Here is a 20,127-nt window from a genome sequence, read left to right on the forward strand (position 1 = left end):
ATGGATGTCATCGTGAGAGAAAAATGATTTTCTTCCTTTGCAAACATTTTAAGGTAGATGTGTAAAGATAGTGTACCTTGTATTAGTTAAATAGCTTCCTAATTTAAAAATAATGTAAACTCGAGTGGTCGCTGGATTTTGTGTGTCTCCTCTTGCAGCTAAATCAGGTGACCTAGTAGGTGTTCCTGCCAACGGTTCCCGGGCTGTGTCCAACAGGAGTCTGAGCAGACTGGGACCCCCCACCCAGCAGCAGTCTTGGCGGTCAGGTCCTGCAGATGCATCCTGCAAGCAAACACAGTTGGCGGACGTTGCCGAGTTCATGGCAGAGCAGCCCGAGGGGCCCAGCACAGCTTCCTTCATGCAACCACGGACTCCAGAAAATGCAGGCCTGAAGCTGGACTCCACGTTCAGTTTGCCAAGATCTTCTCAATTGAATACAACCGGGAGTACAAGAAGGCGAGATTCCTGTCTAAGTTCCAAGACAAAGATTATGCCTACCCCTACAAATCAATTTAAAATTCCTAAGTTTTCTATTGGTAAGTAATAGATTAATTTTAATCTGTTTTAAAAACACTGAAGAAATTCTACTTAGAGTTTTAAAAAAATTGCTAGTTTTGGTGATGGCGGGTTCTTCGCTTTCATTTTATCTCATAGCACTTTAAAAGACGTTCCACTGTCTTCTAGCTTGCCTTGTTTTAGATGAGAAGTCTGTGGACCTTCTTGTGTTCTGTTCATTCCCCTGTATGTTACATGTTATTTTTCTCTGGTGGCTTTTAAGATTTTCTCTTTATTGTGGTTTTCAGCAATTTAATTATTTCAGCAATTGGATGTAGCTTTCTTTGTTCTATCCTGCTTGGGGTTTCTTGAGTTTTTTGATCTGTTGTTGTCAGGTGCTGTTGGGTCGGTTCCAATTCATAGTGACCCCGTGTACAACAGAAGGAAACACTGCCCGGTCCTGTGCCATCCTCATGATTGTTATGTTTGAGCCCATCGTTGCAGCCACTGCATCAATCCATCTCGTTGAGGGTCTTCCTGTTTTCTCTGACCCTCTGCCGAGCATTATGTCCTTCTCTAGAATCTGTAGATTGGCATTTTTAACCAAACCTGGAGGTTTTGGCCATTATTGCCTCACGTATTTTTTCCTACTCTCCCTCTCTTTCCTGGGACTCTAATGAACATCTGTTAGGCCTCTTCGTGTTGTCTCATAAGTCATCGAGGTCTGTGCTTTTTTTCCCCAGGCTTTTTTCTCGTGTTTCAGTTTGGATAGTTTCTGCTGCCGTATCTTAAGTTCACGTGTATTTTCTATTGCAGTACGCCTAATCTGCAGTTAAGCCCATCCAGTTAATTGTTTATTTCTGACATAGTCTCTCCATTTTTCTTCTCGTGGTATTTATGTTTTTCTTTTAATCCTTGAACGTAATGATAGTGGAAGCTTTGCGGGGGTGGATCTACCATAGGTTTTACTCTTGGGGTAGTTTAGTCCTCCTACTAATGCCTGGCTTTTCTGTGTGTTCAGCGAGGTTTCCCCACTCTGGCTGCCAGAATGCAAATGTTTCCCAGCCCTGTGAGCTCGGGGAGTTGTTTCCCAGTAGTTGTTCTTGCTGGCTTTATGGAGTATTGCCCTACAAGTGTGCAGCTTAGCATTCAGCCCAGGATTCAAGAGATACCGCTTAGATTTCTAATACTTTGCCCCTCAAATCCCAGCTAATGGCAGTCTCAAATCCATGAGATTGCCATGCTCTGCTTGGTTCTCCCTGCCTGCACCGTCTTGGTGTCTGGCAGGTGGCAGGTGGGTGTTCAGCAAAGGCTGAATGACTTAATCTCACAAATTTGTGCGACGTAGTGATGCAGAGCACATTTACAGTGAGGACTGTTCTGGCCTCCTCTATGAAATACACATGCTTCCAGGTGGTTGGGTATTTGGAGGTTATCAGCATTGGTGGCCACTACAAGTATCCCTTAACTCCTCAAATCCTCGTGTAAGAACAAGCCATCCTATTGAGTGTCTTCTGTGTGCTAGGCACTCTTTCAGGTACAAAAGCTGTAACGATAAGATAGATCCCTGCTGTTGTGGAATTTACGTCTTAATGGTAAAAGACAAGAAATGTTATCAAATAAGTATAATAAAGCAAATAAAAGAGAATGATATCATAATGACTGGTATATGTTGGGGAGGAATTTAAACAGAGTGGCCCCTTTGTTACTGCAAATCGTGGGTTCAAGCCACCTGCCGCAAAGCCAATACTGAGACAGGAGGAGGTGAGCAGTAAGAAGGCTTTATTGAATACCAGTATTCAAGAGACAGAGGGGGTTAAATTTCTCCCAAATTCTGCCTACCCCAAAGGGCTGATGGGAGGGTTTTATATGGGGAAGATCAGGGTTACCTTTCGTTTTGCGCACATAGTCCACAGATGGTCTTCTACGTCACAAAACAACTACAAAAAACTCTATTAAAGTAAAGATATGCATGTCAGGTATCCAGACTCTAATCAGTATATTTGTAACAGGCTGAAAACTCACATAAGAATCTCTCGGCTAGTGGAACTGTTTTGCCAAGTCCACTGTGGCTGAGATAGGGAGAAAGAAAGTTGCAGATTAAAAATGCCAGAGAGCCTTCCTGGCAGTTTGCAGGTTGAAGGCTGTTTGTCAAGAGAACAAAAAAAGAAGAAAAAAGTCCAAGGCCACAGGGACTGAGAGAGCTCCGCACCCCTTTGGAAGAGACCGCTGCAGCTGGTGCGGTAAAAAAAAAGTTTAGAGATTACTTAGAGCATCATTATGGTGTTAGACATGTCAAGCTCTCAATCACCTATTTTGAATAGGGGAAAACCTGTTGTAAGGTATTAGGGTGTTTGTTATGTTTTAAGAGTGGGACAGGCTGCTCAGCTGTATTTTGAACAGACCCTGCACCATTTTCCAATGACTAGAGATTAATCACAGCTTATACAGCTATACTAAAACAAATGAGAAAATATATTCTCCCTAATATTAAAACACTGAAGAAAATGCATTTTCGCTACTTCACCTTCAGATAAGGCGACCAGTGAAGGGTCTTCTCAGGAAGCGACACTGAGCTGATCTGACCCAGGAGAAGGAGGTGGCCATTAGAAAAGCCAGAGGGAGATCATTCCAGGCAGAGGAAATGGCAAGTGCAAAGGTCCTGAGGCAGAAAGATGTTTGACAAGTTCTGGGAACAGAATAAAGCCTAGAGTGTAGTTATAGTAGTTTGGATTAGGTTTTGCTACAAGTCCAAAATAACATCAGCTGTAATCAAGATAGATGTTTGCTTCCCTTTCACATGAAAATCTAGGTAAACATTCCAGAACTGGCATGGCACTCCTCGCTGTCAGGGATCCAGGCTCCTTGTTTTGCCATGATTAGCTTCCATTCCTCATGGTGTAGAATGACTGCACCAGCTCCAGCCTTCACACCTACAGGCAGGAGGGTGGACTATATAAAGACGAGCAAACCCCTACCTCTCAAACACGCGTACCGCAGGTTGTACATGTCACTTCCATTGACCAGGACTTAGTCACATGACCGTACCTAACTGCAAGGGAAGGTAACAGTCAGAGCCCACAGTCTCATGGATTTGATGAGACAACAGCTAGAATCAGCTAAATTAGCTGGAATTTGAGGGGCAGAGTATTAGGAACCTAAGAGGGAGCCTTACGTCCTGAGCCAAATACTATGCAGCACACGCGTAGGGCAAGACTCCACAAAGCCAAGTCAGGAACAACTACTGGACATGTTGTCTTTATTCTGTGCCCAGCCAGAATCTTACTGGGAAGAAGAGGAGAATGGATATTGAATAAAAACTAGCAGTCTCAGCCAGGCTAGTGAACGAGGCGAAGAATAAAAAGACAGGAAAAGAAGAGGTGGCCAGAGGCCAGATCACGTAGTGTCCTGGGACCATAGAATGCGGTTTGAGTGCGGTTGGAAGTACCAGAGAGGGTTTTAAGCAGGGCAGCAATATGACCTTCAGGAGATCACCCCGCTGAGTAAAAATGGGCTGTCGTGCATAAGGGTGGAAGCGGGCAGAAGAGTGCGGGAGCCTTGAGTGATCCAGACCAGTGATTGGGTGGTGGTGGTCAAAGGGCTCTAGGCTGGGTGATGTCTGGCAGAGTAGGAGTAGGAGGCAGTGTGGGCATGTGGAGAGGCCATCAAGTGTCTCTGAGGACTTGGCTTGAGCACCTGGTGCCGCTGTTCACTGTGACGGGAGGGCTGGACACCTGGTGCCGCTGTTCACTGTGACGGGAGGGCTGGACACCTGGTGCCGCTGTTCACTGTGACGGGAGGGCTGGACACCTGGTGCCGCTGTTCACTGTGACGGGAGGGCTGGACACCTGGTGCCGCTGTTCACTGTGACGGGAGGGCTGGACACCTGGTGCCGCTGTTCACTGTGACGGGAGGGCTGGACACCTGGTGCCGCTGTTCACTGTGACGGGAGGGCTGGACACCTGGTGCCGCTGTTCACTGTGACGGGAGGGCTGGACACCTGGTGCCGCTGTTCACTGTGATCGGAGGGCAGGAGGAAGAGCAGTTGGGGAGGGGAAGTCTAGAGCTCCAGTTTGGACATGTGGAGTCTGAAGTGCCAGCGAATCAGTCTTCGAAGAAATACAACCAGAATGCCCCTTAGAAGCAAGGATGGTGAGACTTGGGCTCACTTACTTTGGACATGTCATCAGGCAAGACTAGTCACTAGAAAAGGATGTCATGTTTGGTAAAGCAGAGGGTCAGTGAAAATGAGGGAAACCCGCCACGAAATGGACTGATACAGTAGCCGCAACAGCGGGCGGTCTCAAATACGCCAGTAACCGTGGAGATGGTACAGGACCAGGCAAAACTTCCTTCTGTGACTCACAAGGTTGCCGTGAGTGTGTTTCTAGAAACAGGGACCCTCCCTGGTTGAGTTTTCCGGAAGCGCCTCACCCGTAGGTCACCTGGAGGTACGTTCAGTAGTGTTTGCTTCCTTTCCTTCCTGTGCTTATAGCTGTGACTTGTCTCCGGCTGTTTTTCTTCCAGCTACGTTCCTACAGTCATTGCTTAGTCCTTCCTGGCTGCCAAACTGCTTGATGCCAAAGGACTTCTACCAATCCATAATCGCCTGCTGACTTTTCCTCTCTTGTTTCCTGGACTGAGTTCTTGCTGGCTCCTCAGGTACTTCTACAGTTTGCATTTTAAAATTTGCAGGCTCTTTCTTCTTTCTTCGCAACATCAGTGACGGACCTCCTCTTGCACACCTTTCATCGTGCATCATGTGTCGAAATGTCCCCACAGACTCAGTGTCAGCTGAATGAGGTGGGGGGGGGGAGTAAAGCAGACTGTCACCGAGCACAGCACTCTGAGATAACAGGCAGCACTCGTGCTCTGGCTGGGAGCCGGGCTGTGTGCTGTGTAGCTGAGACACTGGCCGTCATCAGCGGAGGTGAGTCTGAGAACTCGCAGAGCACGGGGACGATGCTCACATGGCCCTGTAATGAAGCCTTTTATACACATATCCCCTTAAAGAAACTATCCCAGAGACAAGTTGCATTATTTTTTAAACTATTCAGTGACAAATAGTGTTATTTATTGTGAATCTGTACTGTCCAGGGAGACAGGAGTTTTTAAATCTGTAAGACTGGGCAAGCTCTACTAGGGAGCGAGCTGAGTTATAAAAGATGACCCAGGGCTGAGCCCTGAGCTGTTTTAACATTCAGACCTGGGCCAGAGGACGAGGAGCAGAGAGGGAGAACGGAATCAAGAGCAGGAGGAAAGAACAAGGGGGCAGCTGTCAAGTGTTGCTGAGTAAGACGAGAATAGAGAAGTGGCCATTGTATTTGGCGACCTGGAAATTGCTGGTGGCTTTAACAAAAAGCTACTTCACTGCAGCCTAGTAGAGTATGAGGAGACGGGCCTTCCAGTTTTAAGATAGCAAAGACCTTTTTGCTCCCTTGTCCCAGAAGTTGGGACTCGTTGTGTGGCGCTGAGTTGATCCCAATTCACAGCAACTCCATGTGGCAGAATAGAACTGCCCCATAGGGTTTTCTAGGCTGTAATCTTTATCGGAGCAGATCGCCAGGTCTTTTCTCCTACAGAACTGCTGGATGCTTTCAAACTACTAACCTTTTGGTTACTAGCTGAGTGGTTAACTGTTGTGCCACCAGGGCTCTTTAGTGGGGACTTGGTGACCCATAAACAGCAAGAATAAGACGTGAAAATGCATCTCTGAACTGGGACCTTCAACTACTACAGTGAGGCCCCCGTAGTCCACGACAGGGGAGGCACGTGGAGGTGTAGAGGAAGGTGAGCCCTGGCTGTTTGCAGAGGAGGACACTGGTGGGACTGATGCAGGGAGACCTGGCAGGTAGGAGAAACTGGCTGACCCCAAAGGAAAGACCTCTAGATACTGCCATTTGGGGACCTCCCCATGAAAAAGCCAGCCTGCTGCTCAGTCTTGCGAAGCCTGTCAGTCACCAAGCCCCACTGGTACATGGAGAGCTTCAGTAGCTTCTTGGTGTCTGATTGTGATATGAATGGAAAGCCAAGAATTATCAGACACTCAAGAAGAGGGTTCAGCATGAAAGACAAGTGAACACAAACCAAAAGCAGGAACCCAGAGAAATCAGACAATGCAGAGATCGGAAGAGAACACAAAGAAAGTCTACAATTAATATCAGGGATGAGAAGATACTGCTGCTTGGAGTAAGAACAGGAGACTATAAAAAAGAGCTCTTTGGAATTAAAACCTATAGTAGTAAAGTTATAATAGCAGGTGCAGTTGGAAAAATTCCCCAGAAAACGATACAAAAAGAATCAGAGATGGACAATAGTAAAGAAAATAGAGGCAAGGTTTTTACACTGTCCAGTATGTGTGAGTTGCAGAAAGTTAACACAGAGGAAACGGAGGGGAGGAAGTAATCAAAGAAATGATGCAAGAACACTTTCCAGAGCTGAAAGTCACAAGGCCATGGACTGGAAGGGTCCGTCAAATTTTACTGGTACATTCCTCTGAAATTTCAGAGCGCTAGAGATAAAATCCTAAAAGCTTCTGGGGGGCAGAGAGGGGAGTATCACACAAAGGATTGAGTCTCAGAACGACTTTGGACTTGGCCTTGACAGTCGCGGAAGCTGCAGTGGAATAACACCTTCAACATTTTGGGGGAAATGATTTTACAACCTAGAATTTTCTACTCAAACTAACCTTTGGTCAATTGTGAGGGTATAAAAAAGATAATACATGCAAATCTCATAAAAAACAATTATCCTCCCACATAACCTTTGAAAACGACTGGAGGATTTGGTAAGATGAGGGATAAAACAGTAAGAGGAAGAACTGGGAACCATGAAAGAGGAAAACCAGCACAGGAGAATGCTGAGAATTCCTGGGGTGAGAGTGAAGGGACCTCCCAGGACACCTGAGCAGCTTGGCCCAAGAATAGCCGCATCAGGTTTCGAAAAGAGATCTCTATGAAAAATGTGGACTTGGTGACCTGAGAGGTGCGACCACATGGAAAATGCTTCCAGAGACTGACGGAGGTTATGAGACAATTATGTCACAGGTCCAAAAACCAGAAAACAAAACTAGGCAACTATTAAGAACTCGAGGTGGGGGATGGATGGGAGCACAAGAAAGGCCACGTGGTCATTGTACATCCTTAGGTTCTGCTGTGCGTGACATTTGCAGTCATGATGGAGGCACTGAGGGCCAGGTTAACTGTACCGGGAAGGCATGTGAAGGAGCAAGGCTCTTCTCTCTCATGACATCTAGAATGTTTGAGACATGAAATAGCAATGTACACCAGAAGGTCAACGATTACCGTAAAGCAAAGGTGAGAAGCTAAGGGGGCAGTGAAACTGGAGCACTAGAAACAGAACAGCCAAAACACAGTTCGAGAGAACATTGACACACTGTGAAAGAGAACGCCTGTCACTGAACAACTTGTGCAAAAATTGTCAAATGGAAGCCTAATTTGCTTTCACCAAAAATGCAATATTATTTAAAGAAGAAGAAAGAAATAGCGATGGAAGCGTGTAGTTGAGAAATATGAAGGTAAATGCCGCAGGGAACAACAAAATGAGTTGGATGTGGGGATGGGGTGTGGCTGAGACTGTTTTGTCTCATAAGATTTTATGCTTTTTTTTTTTTTTTTAACTCTGTGCCCGAGTTACTTTGATAAGGTCAAAATTAAAGAGAAGGAGATGAGAAATGGAGCAGGAGAGGAGAGATTAGCAAGCTCTTTTTTTTTTTTTTTTTAATTTTTGTCGTGCTTTAAGTGAAAGTTTACAAACCAAGACAGTCTCTCACACAAAAATGTGTATACACCTTGCTATGTGCTCCTAGTTGCTCTCCCTCTAATGAGAGAACACACTCCTTCCCTCCACTCTCTTTTTTCGTGTCTGTTCGGCCAACTTCTACCCCCGTCTGTCCTCTCATCTCTTCTCCAGACAGGAGCTGCCCACATAGTCTCATGTGTCTAATTGGTCCAAGAAGCTCATTCTTTACGGGTATCATTTTCTATCCCATAGTCCAGTCCAATCCCTGTCTGAAGAGTTGGCTTTGGGAATGGTTCCTGTCTTGGGCTAACAGAAGGTCTGAGGACCATAACCTCTGGGCTCCTTCTAGTCTCAGTCAGACCGTTAAGTCTAGTCTTTTTACGAGAACTTGAGGTCTGCATCCCACTGCTCTCCTGCTCCGTCAGGGGCTCTCTGTTGTGTTCCATCGGGGCAGTCATCGGTTGTAGCCAGGCACCACCTAGTTCTTCTGGTCTCAGGATGATGTAGTCTCTGCTATGTATGGCCCTTTCTGTCTCTTCGGCTCACAATTACCTTATACCTTTGGTGTTTATTCTCCTTTGCTCCAGGTGGGTTGAGACCAATTGATGCATCTTAGATGGCCGCTCGCTAGCATTTAAGACCCCAGATGCCACCCTCCAAAGTGAGATGCAGAATGTTTTCTTAATAGATTTTATTATGCCAATTGACTTAGATGTCCCCTGAAACCATGGTCCCCAAACCCCCACCCCTGCTACGCTGGACTTTGAAGCGTTCAGTTTATTCAGGAAACTTCTTTGCTTTTGGTTTAGTCCAGTTGTTCTGACCTCTCCTGTATTGTGTGTTGTCTTGCCCTTCACCTAAAATAGTTCTTATCTACTATCTAAGTAGTGAATACCCCTCTCCCTCCCTCCCTCCCCGCTCTCGTAGCCATCAAAGGATATCTTCTTCTCTGTTTAAACTATTTTTCGAGTTCTTTTAATAGTGATCTCATACAATATCTGTCCTTTTATTTTTAGCAAGCTCTTTTGAGAAGATTTTGCTTTGAAGAGGGGCAGTGACATTGGGCGGGGCAGGCAGGGCCAGTTCCTCAGCGTTAGGAGGGGTCCCATGGAGGGCTGGTTTCTGGTTTTTACCCTCGCTGCCGCTAGGCTTCCTCGGATTTGCTGCTGAAAAGGGTGTCAGCGCCAGGCTTCTCTTGCCCCTTTGGTGGCTAAGGACTCTGGGGACGGCCTCAGCGCCGTCGGCTTCTGTCTCAGTCTCCTTGTTCTCTAACAAACACCACAAGCGGGGGTTTAAAGAACAGAGATTTATTTCACACAGTTCAGAAGGCTGAAAGTCCGAATTCAGGGCCCCGGCTCTAGGGACAGGCTATCTGTCTACTCTGTGAGGAGATCCTTGTCTCAGCTTTGTCGTCCCAATATTGCTCGGTTCCTTAGCAATCTTTGTGTGGCGTCTGTCTTCCCCCTGTTGGTGCTTGCTTGTCCCTGTCTATGCTGTTCTTATAACTCAGAACTGATGAGGTTTAGGACCCACCTTGCCCTGTTACATCCTCACTAACATGACAAAGAAAGCCAAAACCATATTCCCAAATGGGATCACAGGCACAGGGGTCAGGACTCCAACACATTTGAGGATGACACAATTCAATCCGTAACAGCTTCTGAACTGGTGAGGGTGTTTCTGAGGGGGTATGTTTCTCACACCTGTGAGGGCCTTTGTTGAGCTGGCTCATGTAGAGCTGTGTTGTGAAGTTAACAGTGGCATGGTTATGTCTGGGGCCTTGTCTAAACCCCCTGAGCCTACCTTTTGTCACCTTGTAAAGATTGGATGATCGTACACATGCAAGTGCTTGGCTAACCGGAAAACAGCACGTCTGTACCATGGTGTGTTATTACCCTGGGAGTGTTGTGGTTCCGGACCGTGATGGCGTATGGCTTTGCTGGGCTGGCCTGGGACCTAACTACTTCAGAATGGAGTCTCTGGGGGCAAGTGTCTAGAGAGCTTCTGGAAGCTGTCTCACAGACAGACCCTACTTAGTTACAAGCCAAGCCTTGCCTTCTCTACTGGAGCATCTTCCGTCCCATAGGGGTGAGCAGCCAGGGTGAAGGGCAGGGTGGGGAGGGAGGCTCATTCTCTTTTGTAGCCTTCAGCCAGACCCTGACGGCCCTCCCACCATGGCCCCTGCACCCTCTCTCACCTCTGCATCCAGCAGCTTGACCCTCGTGACTCGTCTGACCCATTTGTGCCTTCTAGAGCATTTTGCTGAAGTTGGGAAAATGAGGCATTTATGGGAAACCTGGCCATTTGGTGATGATCTCAGAACGGTTTCCCACCTGAGCCACACTTGACTGAATGCACCTCTTGCTCTCACTGTCATAGGTGAATCCCCTGTCAGCGCCACCCCACAGCGTTTTCGAGCACAGAGGCCACAGTCGTGCACATCAGCTGGGAGGTGAGTGGAGTCGGTCTCTGCTTCATTTCGTTTTATAGAGCTGCTAAGAATAGGCTGAAGCTCCTGCTAAGCCCGTACACTGCCTCCTCCAGTGTACGGTGACCCATTGCCCGGCCGAGCCCTTGGCCATGGCTAGGAGTGAAAACCAGAGCTGGCCAGCCACTTCCTGGCCTGCTTTACCCCTCTGTGCCTCCCTTCCCCCACTATAGAATGAGACAGCAGCTCCTACCTCATGAGACTACTTTGAGGACTCTATTTTTATTTACTTTCAGTGGACTTTGTAGTGGAGCTCCCAGTAGTTGGCAATAAAGGAAGCAAGGCCGTGATTCCAGGACTTTGGAGAAAGAGGTTGTTATGGATTGAATTGTATCCCCCCAAAAATGTGTGTCAATTTGTCTATGCCATGATTGCCAGTATTGTGTGATTGTCCTCCATATTATGAGTTGATGTGATTATCCTACGCATCATAAATCCTAACCTCCATGATGTTAATGAGGCAGGACTCAATCTACAGGATTAGGTTGTATTTTGAGTCAATTTCTTTTGAGATGTAAAAGAGAATTGAGCAGAGAGGAGAGGGATCTCATACCACCAAGCAAGAAGAGCCAGGAGCAGAGTACGTCCTTTGGACCCAGGGTACCTGCACTGAGAAGCTCTTAGACCTGGGGAAGATTGATGACAAGGACCTTCTGCCAGAGCTGATGGAGAGAGAAAGCCTCCCCTTGGAACTGGCTCCCTGATTTCGAACTTCTAGCCACCTAAACTGTGAGGGAATAAACTTCTGTTTGTTAAAGCCACCCACGTGTGGTATTTCTGCTATAGCAGCACTAGGTTACTGAGACCGTGGTAGCTTGATTTTATAGCACCCCTTTCTTTTTCAGTTAATGTTAGTTATGTTTGTTTTCAGACTTAAAAAACTATTAGTCTTTATCTTTTTAGAGCAACTTTAGGCATAACAAAAAAATTGAGCAGAAAGTAAGGAGAGTTCTCAAATATTCCGCCCCCACAGCTCCCCCTATTTTGAACGTCTCACGTTCCTATGGTACATTTGTTACAATAGTTGAGCCAATAGCAGTACGTTGCTATTAACTAAGCCCATAGCTTCCATGAGGGCTCATTGTGTCATGAAGTCCTGTGCCCGCCGTTGCAGTACCATACGGAATAGTCTCACTGCCCTTAAAATGCCTGGGGGTCTGCCGTTCAGACTCTGAAGAATATAGACTGTCCTTGATGGATGACAGACCCACAAGTGTGTCATCCCAGACCTCGCATGGGTTCCGTGCTGGTAGCATGTTCCTGACTTATTTGCTCTCTCCTTTATCTACGACAACCACCACGAAACAGACCAGGAGCTAGGTAGGATACATTTGCAGTCAAAGCCACGACCGTTGCCCAGGACATAAGGAGAGATATGTGAGAAACTAGGGCCAGTGTCTCTGGCTTTCCTCGCCAGGGGAAGTGTGGCTTTGCTCACACTTGATCTGGGCTGTGACCAAGCGGGTAGTGAGACCTGCTGGTATGCCTGCAGGCCCCACCAGACACCACTGCTTCCTGGACTCACTGATGCAGACATTTATGGTAACATAAAATCGAGTGGATCTGCTGGGAAGGGTGTTTTCAGGGCCCCTTCGTTACAGTGAATCAGATGTGTTGATTGTCTTTTGGTTCCTGGTGAGGAGAGAGGGAGAAGGCATTGCCCGTCAGGAGCCTGGAGCACGTGCCAGGGTTCCTGGTGGGGCTGGCAGCAGCTGGCCCCTGCCCATGTTGGGGCCCCTTCTTGAAGGCCTTCCTGGCCAGAACCTCTTCTGTTGAACCACGGGGCCTTCTGTTGTAGCAGCACACTGGCTAAATCATGAGGTTTTTTTTTTTTAGATCATCTCTGCTGAAGACTCTCTGTCTTTGTCTTCTGCAGGGTTATCCACAGCACTCCCATCAGACATTCGTCTGGGCCAGCCTCCCAAAGCCTTCTCCCCAGCGTGAGAACCCCCGTGAGCATAAAACGTGTACCGGCCATGCCCACCCCTGCTAGCCACCGCCTCTCTGGCCTCCTGTTGATGACACCACGGACCACGCCACGGGCTCTGGCTTCTGCCCAGTGTGTGCCTGCTCGGCGACTTTCTTCTGAGCCCCAGAAGAGATCTGGAGTGAAGTAAGAGATGAAGGCGCCAGGAAGTTTGTGGGAAAGGCTGGGGGATCTTGGGAACATAGTGACCTTAAATTGGATCTTTTTTTTCCCGCTTTTGATTCCAATTTCAGTCTTGCTCCCCTGAGCCAGACAGCTTCTGAGGCTCAAGGCTCCAAGGCTTGTAAGGCCTTGGACCCTGGGGTTCCTGGTGGAGAAAACCGAGGCTGGGTGAGACCAGTGTGGGGAGCCCAGAAAGCTATGGATTCTGACAAGAGAGTGGCCCCAGCTCTGTGGGTCCGAGTGGGTGATGGGAGGCTAGGATGGGCTGTGGGACTGGGCCGACTTTCCAAAGCTATAGGAATAGGATATGCCAGGGAGCAGGGACCGTCCTCTGGTCTGCAGTGCCCAGTGTGGAGGCCACAGCCACGGGTGGCTATTTAAATTTTAACTGAAGTCAATAAAATTCCAAGGTCAGATCCTCTGGGCAAGAGCCACATTTCAGGTGCTCAGTAGCCACACGTGGCTGGTGGTCACCCTGTGGGACGGCACAGATGCAGAGCTTTTCCATCATCGCAGAAAGTTCCACTGGATGGTGCCCTTCCAGTGCCTTATCTAGAGGAACTGTGCCTGTCCCCTGGGGACAAACAGCATCCACCTCCCATCCCCTATGGGACAGCCACACTCGGGGCTGTCCTGTGACTGACTGGAGGCCCACTGAGCTGATCCCTCACCCCCAAATGGCATCAGGGAGACTTCAGCCAACATAGACAAGATCGCAGCCTTTTCTCCGTTTATCATGATGTTGCTTATTGGTCCAGCTGTGAGGATTTTTATTTTCTTTATGCTGAGGTATAATCCATACTGAAGGCTGTGGTCTTTGGTCTTCATCAGTAAGTGCTTCAATTCCTCTTCACTTTCAGCAAGCAAGGTTGTGTCATCTGCATAACGCAGGTTGTTAATGAGTCTTCCTCCAATCCTGATGCCCCGTTCTTCTTCATATCGTCCAGTTTCTTGGATTATTTGCTCAGCATACAGATTGAATAAGTATGGTGAAAGGATACAACCCTGACGCACACCTTTCCTGACTTTAAACCAATCAGTATCCCCTTGTTCTCTTCAAAGGACTGTCTGTTGATCCGTATACAGATTCGTCATGAGCCCAATTAAGTGTTCGGGAGTTCCCATTCTTCACAATGTTATCCATAATTTGTTATGATCCACACAGTTGAATGCCTTTGCACAGTCAAGCAAACACAGGTAAATATTTTTCCGGTATTCTCCACTTTCAGGCAGGATCCATCTGATATCATTAGTCATATCTCTGGTTCCACATCCTCTTCTAAATCCGGCTTGAATTTCTGGCAGTTTCCTGTCGATACACTGCTGCAGCCGCTTTTGAATGATCTTCAGCACAATTTTGTTTGCACACGGTACTAATGATATTGTTTGATAATTTCCACATTTGGTTGGATCACCTTTTTTGGGAATAGGCATAAATATGGATCTCTTCCAGTCGGTTGGCCAGGTAGCTGTCTTCCAAATTTCTTGGCAGAGAAGAGTGAGCACTTCCAGCGCTGTATCCGTTTGTTGGAACATCTCAGTTGGTATTCTGTCAACCCTCGGAGCCTTGTTTTTCACCGATGCCTTCAGTGCAGCTTGGACTTCTTCCTTCAGTACCGTCATATGTTACCTCTTGAAATGGTTGAACATAGACCAATTCTTTTTGGTATAGTGACTCTATTCCTTCCATCTTCTTTTGAGGCTTCCTGTGTTGTTTAATATTCTCCCCGTGGAATCCTTCAGTATTGCAACTTGAGCCTTGAACTTTTTCTTCAGTTCTTTCAGCTTGAGAAATGCTGAGTGTGTTCCTCCCTTCTGGTTTTCTATCTTGAGCTCTTTGCACATGTTATCATAATACTTTACTTTGTCTTTTCGAGCTGCCCTTCGAAATCTTCTTTTTAGCTCTTTTACTTCATTTTTTCTTTTGCTTTAGCTACTCAGCGCTCGAGAGGAAGTTTTAGAGTCTCTTCTAACATTAATTTAGGTCTTTTCTTTCTCTCTTGTCTTTTTAATGACCTCTTGCTTTCTTCATGTATGATGTCCTTGATATCAGTCGACAACTCGTCTGGTCTTCAGCCACTAGTGTTCAACGTGTCAAGTCTATTCTTGAGATGGTCTCTAAATTTAGGTGGGATATACTCAAGGTTGCACTTTGGCTTTTGTAAACTTGTTCTAATTTTTTTCAGTTTCAACTTGAACTTGCGTAGGAGTAATTGATGGTCCATTCCACAGTTGCCCCCAGGCCTTGTTCTGACTGATGATATTGAGCTTTTCCATTGTCTCTTTCCACAGATGTAGTCAGTTTGATTCCCGTGTGTTCCATCTGGTGAGGTCCATGTGTATAGTCACCGTTTATGTTGGTGAAAGAAGGTATTTGCAATGAGGAAGTCGTCGGTCTTGCAAAATTCTATCATTCTATCTCCGGCATCATTTCTATCACCAAGGCCATATTTTCTGACTACTGATCCTTCTTCTTTGTTTCCAACTTTCGCATTCCAATTGCCAGTAATCATAAATACATCTTGATTGCATGTTTGATCAATTTCAGACTGCAGAAGTTGGTAAAAATCTTCAGTTTCTTCATCTTTGGCCTTAGTGGTTCGTGCATAAATTTGAATAATAGTCATATTAATTGGTCTTCCTTGTAGACATATGGATATTATCCTACCACTGACAGCATTGTACTTCAGGATAGATCGTGAAATGTTCTTTTTGGCAATGAATGCAACACCATTCCTCTTCAAGTTGTCATTCCCAGCATGGTAGACTATATGATTGTCCAATTCAAAATGGCCAAGACCAGTCCCTTTCAGCTCACTAATGCCTAGGATATCGATGTTTATGCGTTCCATTTCATTTCTGATGATTTCCAGTTTTCCTACATTCAAACTTCGCACGTTCCACATTTTGATTATTAATGGATGTTTGCAGCTGTTTCTTCTCAGTCTGAGTCACGCCACATCAGCAGATGAAGGTCCCGAAAGCTTTACTCCATCCGTGTCATTAAGGTCGACTCTACTTTGAGGAGGCAGCTCTTCCCCAGTCGTCTTCTGAGTGCCTTCCAACCTGGGGGGCTCACCTTCCAGCACTGTATCAGACAGTGTTCCCCTGCTGTTCATAAGGTTTTCACTGGCTAATGCTTTTCAGAAGTAGAGTGTCGGCTCCTTCTTCCTAGTCTGTCTTAGCCTGGAAGCTCAGCTGAAACCTGTCCACCGTGGGTGATCCTGGTGGTATTTGAATACTGGTGGCATAGCTTCCAGCAACATGCAAGCCCCCAGAGTAAGACAAACTGACAGATGCACGGGGGTGGGTGGCTTTAAAGAACAGAAATTCTGAAACCCGAACGTCTAAGCCAGAGTCTCAGAGGTGTCGATTTCTTGGGTGGGCCTCTCCGGTTCCGGGTGTCTTCCGGGTGTTTTTGGCATTTCTTTGCTTCTAGGTGGTTCCTCTCATGGCAGTGGTCTCCCTCTGCGTGTCTGTTCTGCTCTTTTCATAAGACACCACTCAGCAGTGACTAGGTTTAGGACCCATCCTATTCCAGTATGACCTCATTAACATAACAGAAGAAAACCCCTACTTCCAAACAGGGTCGTATTTATAGGTATACCTGTTGTCATCGAGTCAATTCCGTCTCATAGCAACCCTATAGGACAGATTAGAACTGCCTCTAGGGTTTCCAAGGAGCACCTGGTGGATTTCAACTGCTGACCTTTGGCTAGCAGCCATAGCTCTTAACCACTATGCCACCAGGGTTTCCATTTATAGGTATAGGAGTTAGTATTTACACATTTCTTTTGGGGGGATATAATTCAATCCATTGTATCCAGAAATTTGTATCAGGACACCAAGGGAGAAAAACAATCATAGCAGATAATGCAAACCATTTGGAAAAAATGTGGGCGTTCCTAGGAAACCTCTGAGAACGTGGGAAAGGATGGGAAAGCCGCCAGTCGTTTTTTTCTGTCAGTGGAAACATTGCAGTCACAGGAGAGAGAAAAGCTGTAATACTTGAGCATACCTTTAACAAGAAAGGCTCAGTACCTTGATTTTAAATGCTATTGCCTCTTATCCGAGAATAGAAAATAAGATCTGGACATAGTGAAAGGTATGCCAGGGTTTTGAATGAGAAGAATTAATATAAGAGAGGGCAGTTCTCCCAAATCTAATATATTTATTTACTGTAATCCCAATTATAACCCCAACAGAGTTCTGTTTTCTGATTGGACAAAATGATTTTGAAGTTTATCAGGAAGACATGCCTGAGAATGGCCAACAGATGTGGGGGTGCACAGTAAGGGAGGAGTGGCTCATCAGCTGCCGGAGGTGCAGAGCTCAGGAGGGCAGTGTCTGCCCAGGCATGAGAAATAGATCCGGCAGCAGAACAGAGGCTCTGCAAAAACTCCTAGTGATTAGAAGAACTTTAAGTATGACAAACGTGGTAGCCCGGTTCAGGGAGAGGATAATGGATTATTAATAAATGGTTTTAATTGGACCCCTTCTTATACCATGGAGAAACAAATTTCCAGATGAATTAGCAACTTCGGTAGAAAAAGAAAAAAAAAAAAGGAGGAGAAAAAGTAGGGGACTGTGTGGACAGTCTCAGGGTAGGAGACCTTAATAAAAACTGAAATTAAGAAAAGTCAGCTCTGTGACTAATACCACAAAAAAGGAAGTTAGTGGACAGGAGGCTGAATGTAAACAGCAGGAAAACAGGCAAAGGCAATAAATAAGTTCAGAGAACCGTCAGTCCCAATGGTTACCAACACATGAAGAGACCCAGGTTCACTAGAAGCAGGGAAATCCTGATCCCAGGGACTAGGAGAGGGCTCTTCACAGACCGTCAGTGTTCACAGCAGCCAGGGAGTATGCAGGAAGGGTGATCCAGGACATTGCTAGTAGAAATGCCGACTGTCGACTGGGGGCCTGTGTTTTGGAAAGCCATTTATCAACACTTGTTAAAATTAACTCACATGTATCCCACCATGGATCTCTGTCCCATGGAGGTGAAATGTGGGCTCCTCCATACAGAGATGCTCACGGCAGGCTTTGTAGTGGCAGCGACGGGAAATAGTGACTGTTTGGGGTGGCCGTTGAGGAGCGGGACTCCTGGGTGTGGCCACTGCCCCTTCTCACGAGCACGGGAGATGCTCCTCTCCTTCACTTCACTGGTTTTAACGGGGAAGAAGCAGCTCCGAGGAACCTCAGAAGTCATCCAGTCCCGCTTTTATGCAAGAGGAAATGCAGGGTCAGGAAGGGGAGCCCCTCGAGGTCCGAAGGCCATCCCTGGTGGAGCCAGGGCTCATTCCACTCCATGATGCTTCTCCAAACCTGATCTGTGTATGCAGTGACATGTCTGGCTGTCACAGAGCTCTCATACATGGTTTTTCTCTTTTCCTCCCACAGAAATGAACCAGCCACCCAGAGCAGCAGAAAGGTCGCTTCCAGGCCCTCCGACTCCTCATCGGACGGAAGCTGTTCTTCCCCGTCTGCTGTACCCCAGGCACTTAATTTTTCTCCAGAAAAGAGAGATTTTACTTTCTCAAAAAATACCACTACAGAAGCAACTCTAACTGAAGCAAAGACAACTGAAAACACACCCCTGAGTGAGGTACAAGACAAGCAGACGCCGCTTGCTTGCTTGCTTCTGTCCAGCCCTGGTTAGCAGAGGCGGGCGTGTGCACCCCAGGTTAGCGGAGGTGAGCGTGTCCTCCCAGGTGACCACAGGGGGGCATATCCACTGTGCACCCCTGGGTTAGCTGGAGTGGGCCTGTCCACCCCAGGGTTAGCTGGAGTGGGCCTGTCCACCCCAGGGTTAGCTGGAGTGGGCCTGTCCACCCCTGGGTTAGCTGGAGTGGGCCTGTCCACCCCTGGGTTAGCTGGAGTGGGCCTGTCCACCCCTGGGTTAGCTGGAGTGGGCGTGTCCACCCCAGGGTTAGCTGGAGTGGGCCTGTCCACCCCAGGGTTAGCTGGAGTGGGCCTGTCCACCCCAGGGTTAGCTGGAGTGGGCGTGTCCACCCCAGGGTTAGCTGGAGTGGGCCTGTCCACCCCTGGGTTAGCTGGAGTGGGCCTGTCCACCCCAGGGTTAGCTGGAGTGGGCCTGTCCACCCCAGGGTTAGCTGGAGTGGGCGTGTCCACCCCAGGGTTAACTGGAGTGGGCCTGTCCACCCCTGGGTTAGCTGGAGTGGGCCTGTCCACCCCAGGGTTAGCTGGAGTGGGTGTGTCCACCCCAGGGTAGCTGGGGTCGGCCTGTCCACCCCTGGGTTAGTGAAGGTGAGTGTGTCCACCCCTGTTAGCTGAGATGGGCGTGTCTACCCCAGGTTAGTGGAGGTGGGTGTATCTGTCCCCCGGGTTAAGGGAGGTGGGCATGGAGACCCGAGTGGCATGAGTGCACAGAGCTGCCTCTGCAGTGCCGTGTCCTACCATCCCCGGCCTCTGGATCCAGCTGTCAGAGAGGAAATCAGGCTTCCAGAGGAGAAAAAAGCAACACCTCTTTTCCTGTGTTTGACAGAGGAGAAGTCAAGGGTAAAAGGAAGGGACCTGGGAAGCAAGGTTAGGAGCAAGGGGCCAGTGTGTGCTCAAGAGATGGCTGTTGGCAGGAGGGGCATACATGGAGGTAGACACAGACCAGAGAGAGGGACCATGGATTAGCATACACCCACCACGGGTCAGCACTTCCTCCCACTAAGGCCTCATCCCTTGGGTTTCCAAAGTGCTAGTTCTCCTGGGACATGAGCCAGGCTGTGTTTCCCACAGTGACTGACTATAAAATGCTACAATCTCTGAGTTCATCAAGACTGATGTCCCTGTCTTGTGTTATCTAGGCTGTTCTTGTAGATATCCAACTGGATCAGCTTACCATCACCCCAAAGGCTGAGAGCAGGCCCCTCGTTGACCTCCCACTCATCGACTTCTGCAATACCCCAGAAGCCAATGGAGGCCAGCTTCCACTGAAACCCTCTGTGGCTTTGGAATCTGAAAGTAAACCTCTGATTGACCTGATGATAAACACTCCAGACATGAACAAAGATGTGGTACTGAAGCCTTTACAAGTCGTGGGCCAGGTGAGAAGGGCCAGGCGACTGTGCTGACTTCAGCCTTGGGTGGTCTCAGTTCCCCGTTTGTTCCTAGACCCAGGACATGTAACAGTGAGCTTGGGAGTGGCCAGTAGGCTTTTAAGGGCCACATGGCTCGGTGCCAGGCTCACCTGTGGTGGCCTGAATGCCTCGAGGTTTAC

The 20,127-nt window shown here is 47.6% G+C and overlaps 1 protein-coding gene across 1 annotated transcript in view; it reads left to right on the plus strand.

Annotated features, from left to right (window-relative positions):
• Positions 1 to 20,127, plus strand: part of GTSE1 (G2 and S-phase expressed 1) — a 37,680-nt gene that overhangs the window by 16,785 nt on the left and 768 nt on the right. The window contains exons 7-11 of the mRNA XM_049884671.1: positions 159 to 536; positions 10,636 to 10,708; positions 12,621 to 12,857; positions 18,297 to 18,501; positions 19,715 to 19,954. Of these exons, the coding sequence (XP_049740628.1) occupies positions 159 to 536; positions 10,636 to 10,708; positions 12,621 to 12,857; positions 18,297 to 18,501; positions 19,715 to 19,954 (1,133 nt within the window). The remainder of the gene's footprint in view (positions 1 to 158; positions 537 to 10,635; positions 10,709 to 12,620; positions 12,858 to 18,296; positions 18,502 to 19,714; positions 19,955 to 20,127) is intronic.

Source organism: Elephas maximus, chromosome 4 (genome assembly GCF_024166365.1).
Source record: "Elephas maximus indicus isolate mEleMax1 chromosome 4, mEleMax1 primary haplotype, whole genome shotgun sequence".
Taxonomy (NCBI): domain Eukaryota; kingdom Metazoa; phylum Chordata; class Mammalia; order Proboscidea; family Elephantidae; genus Elephas; species Elephas maximus.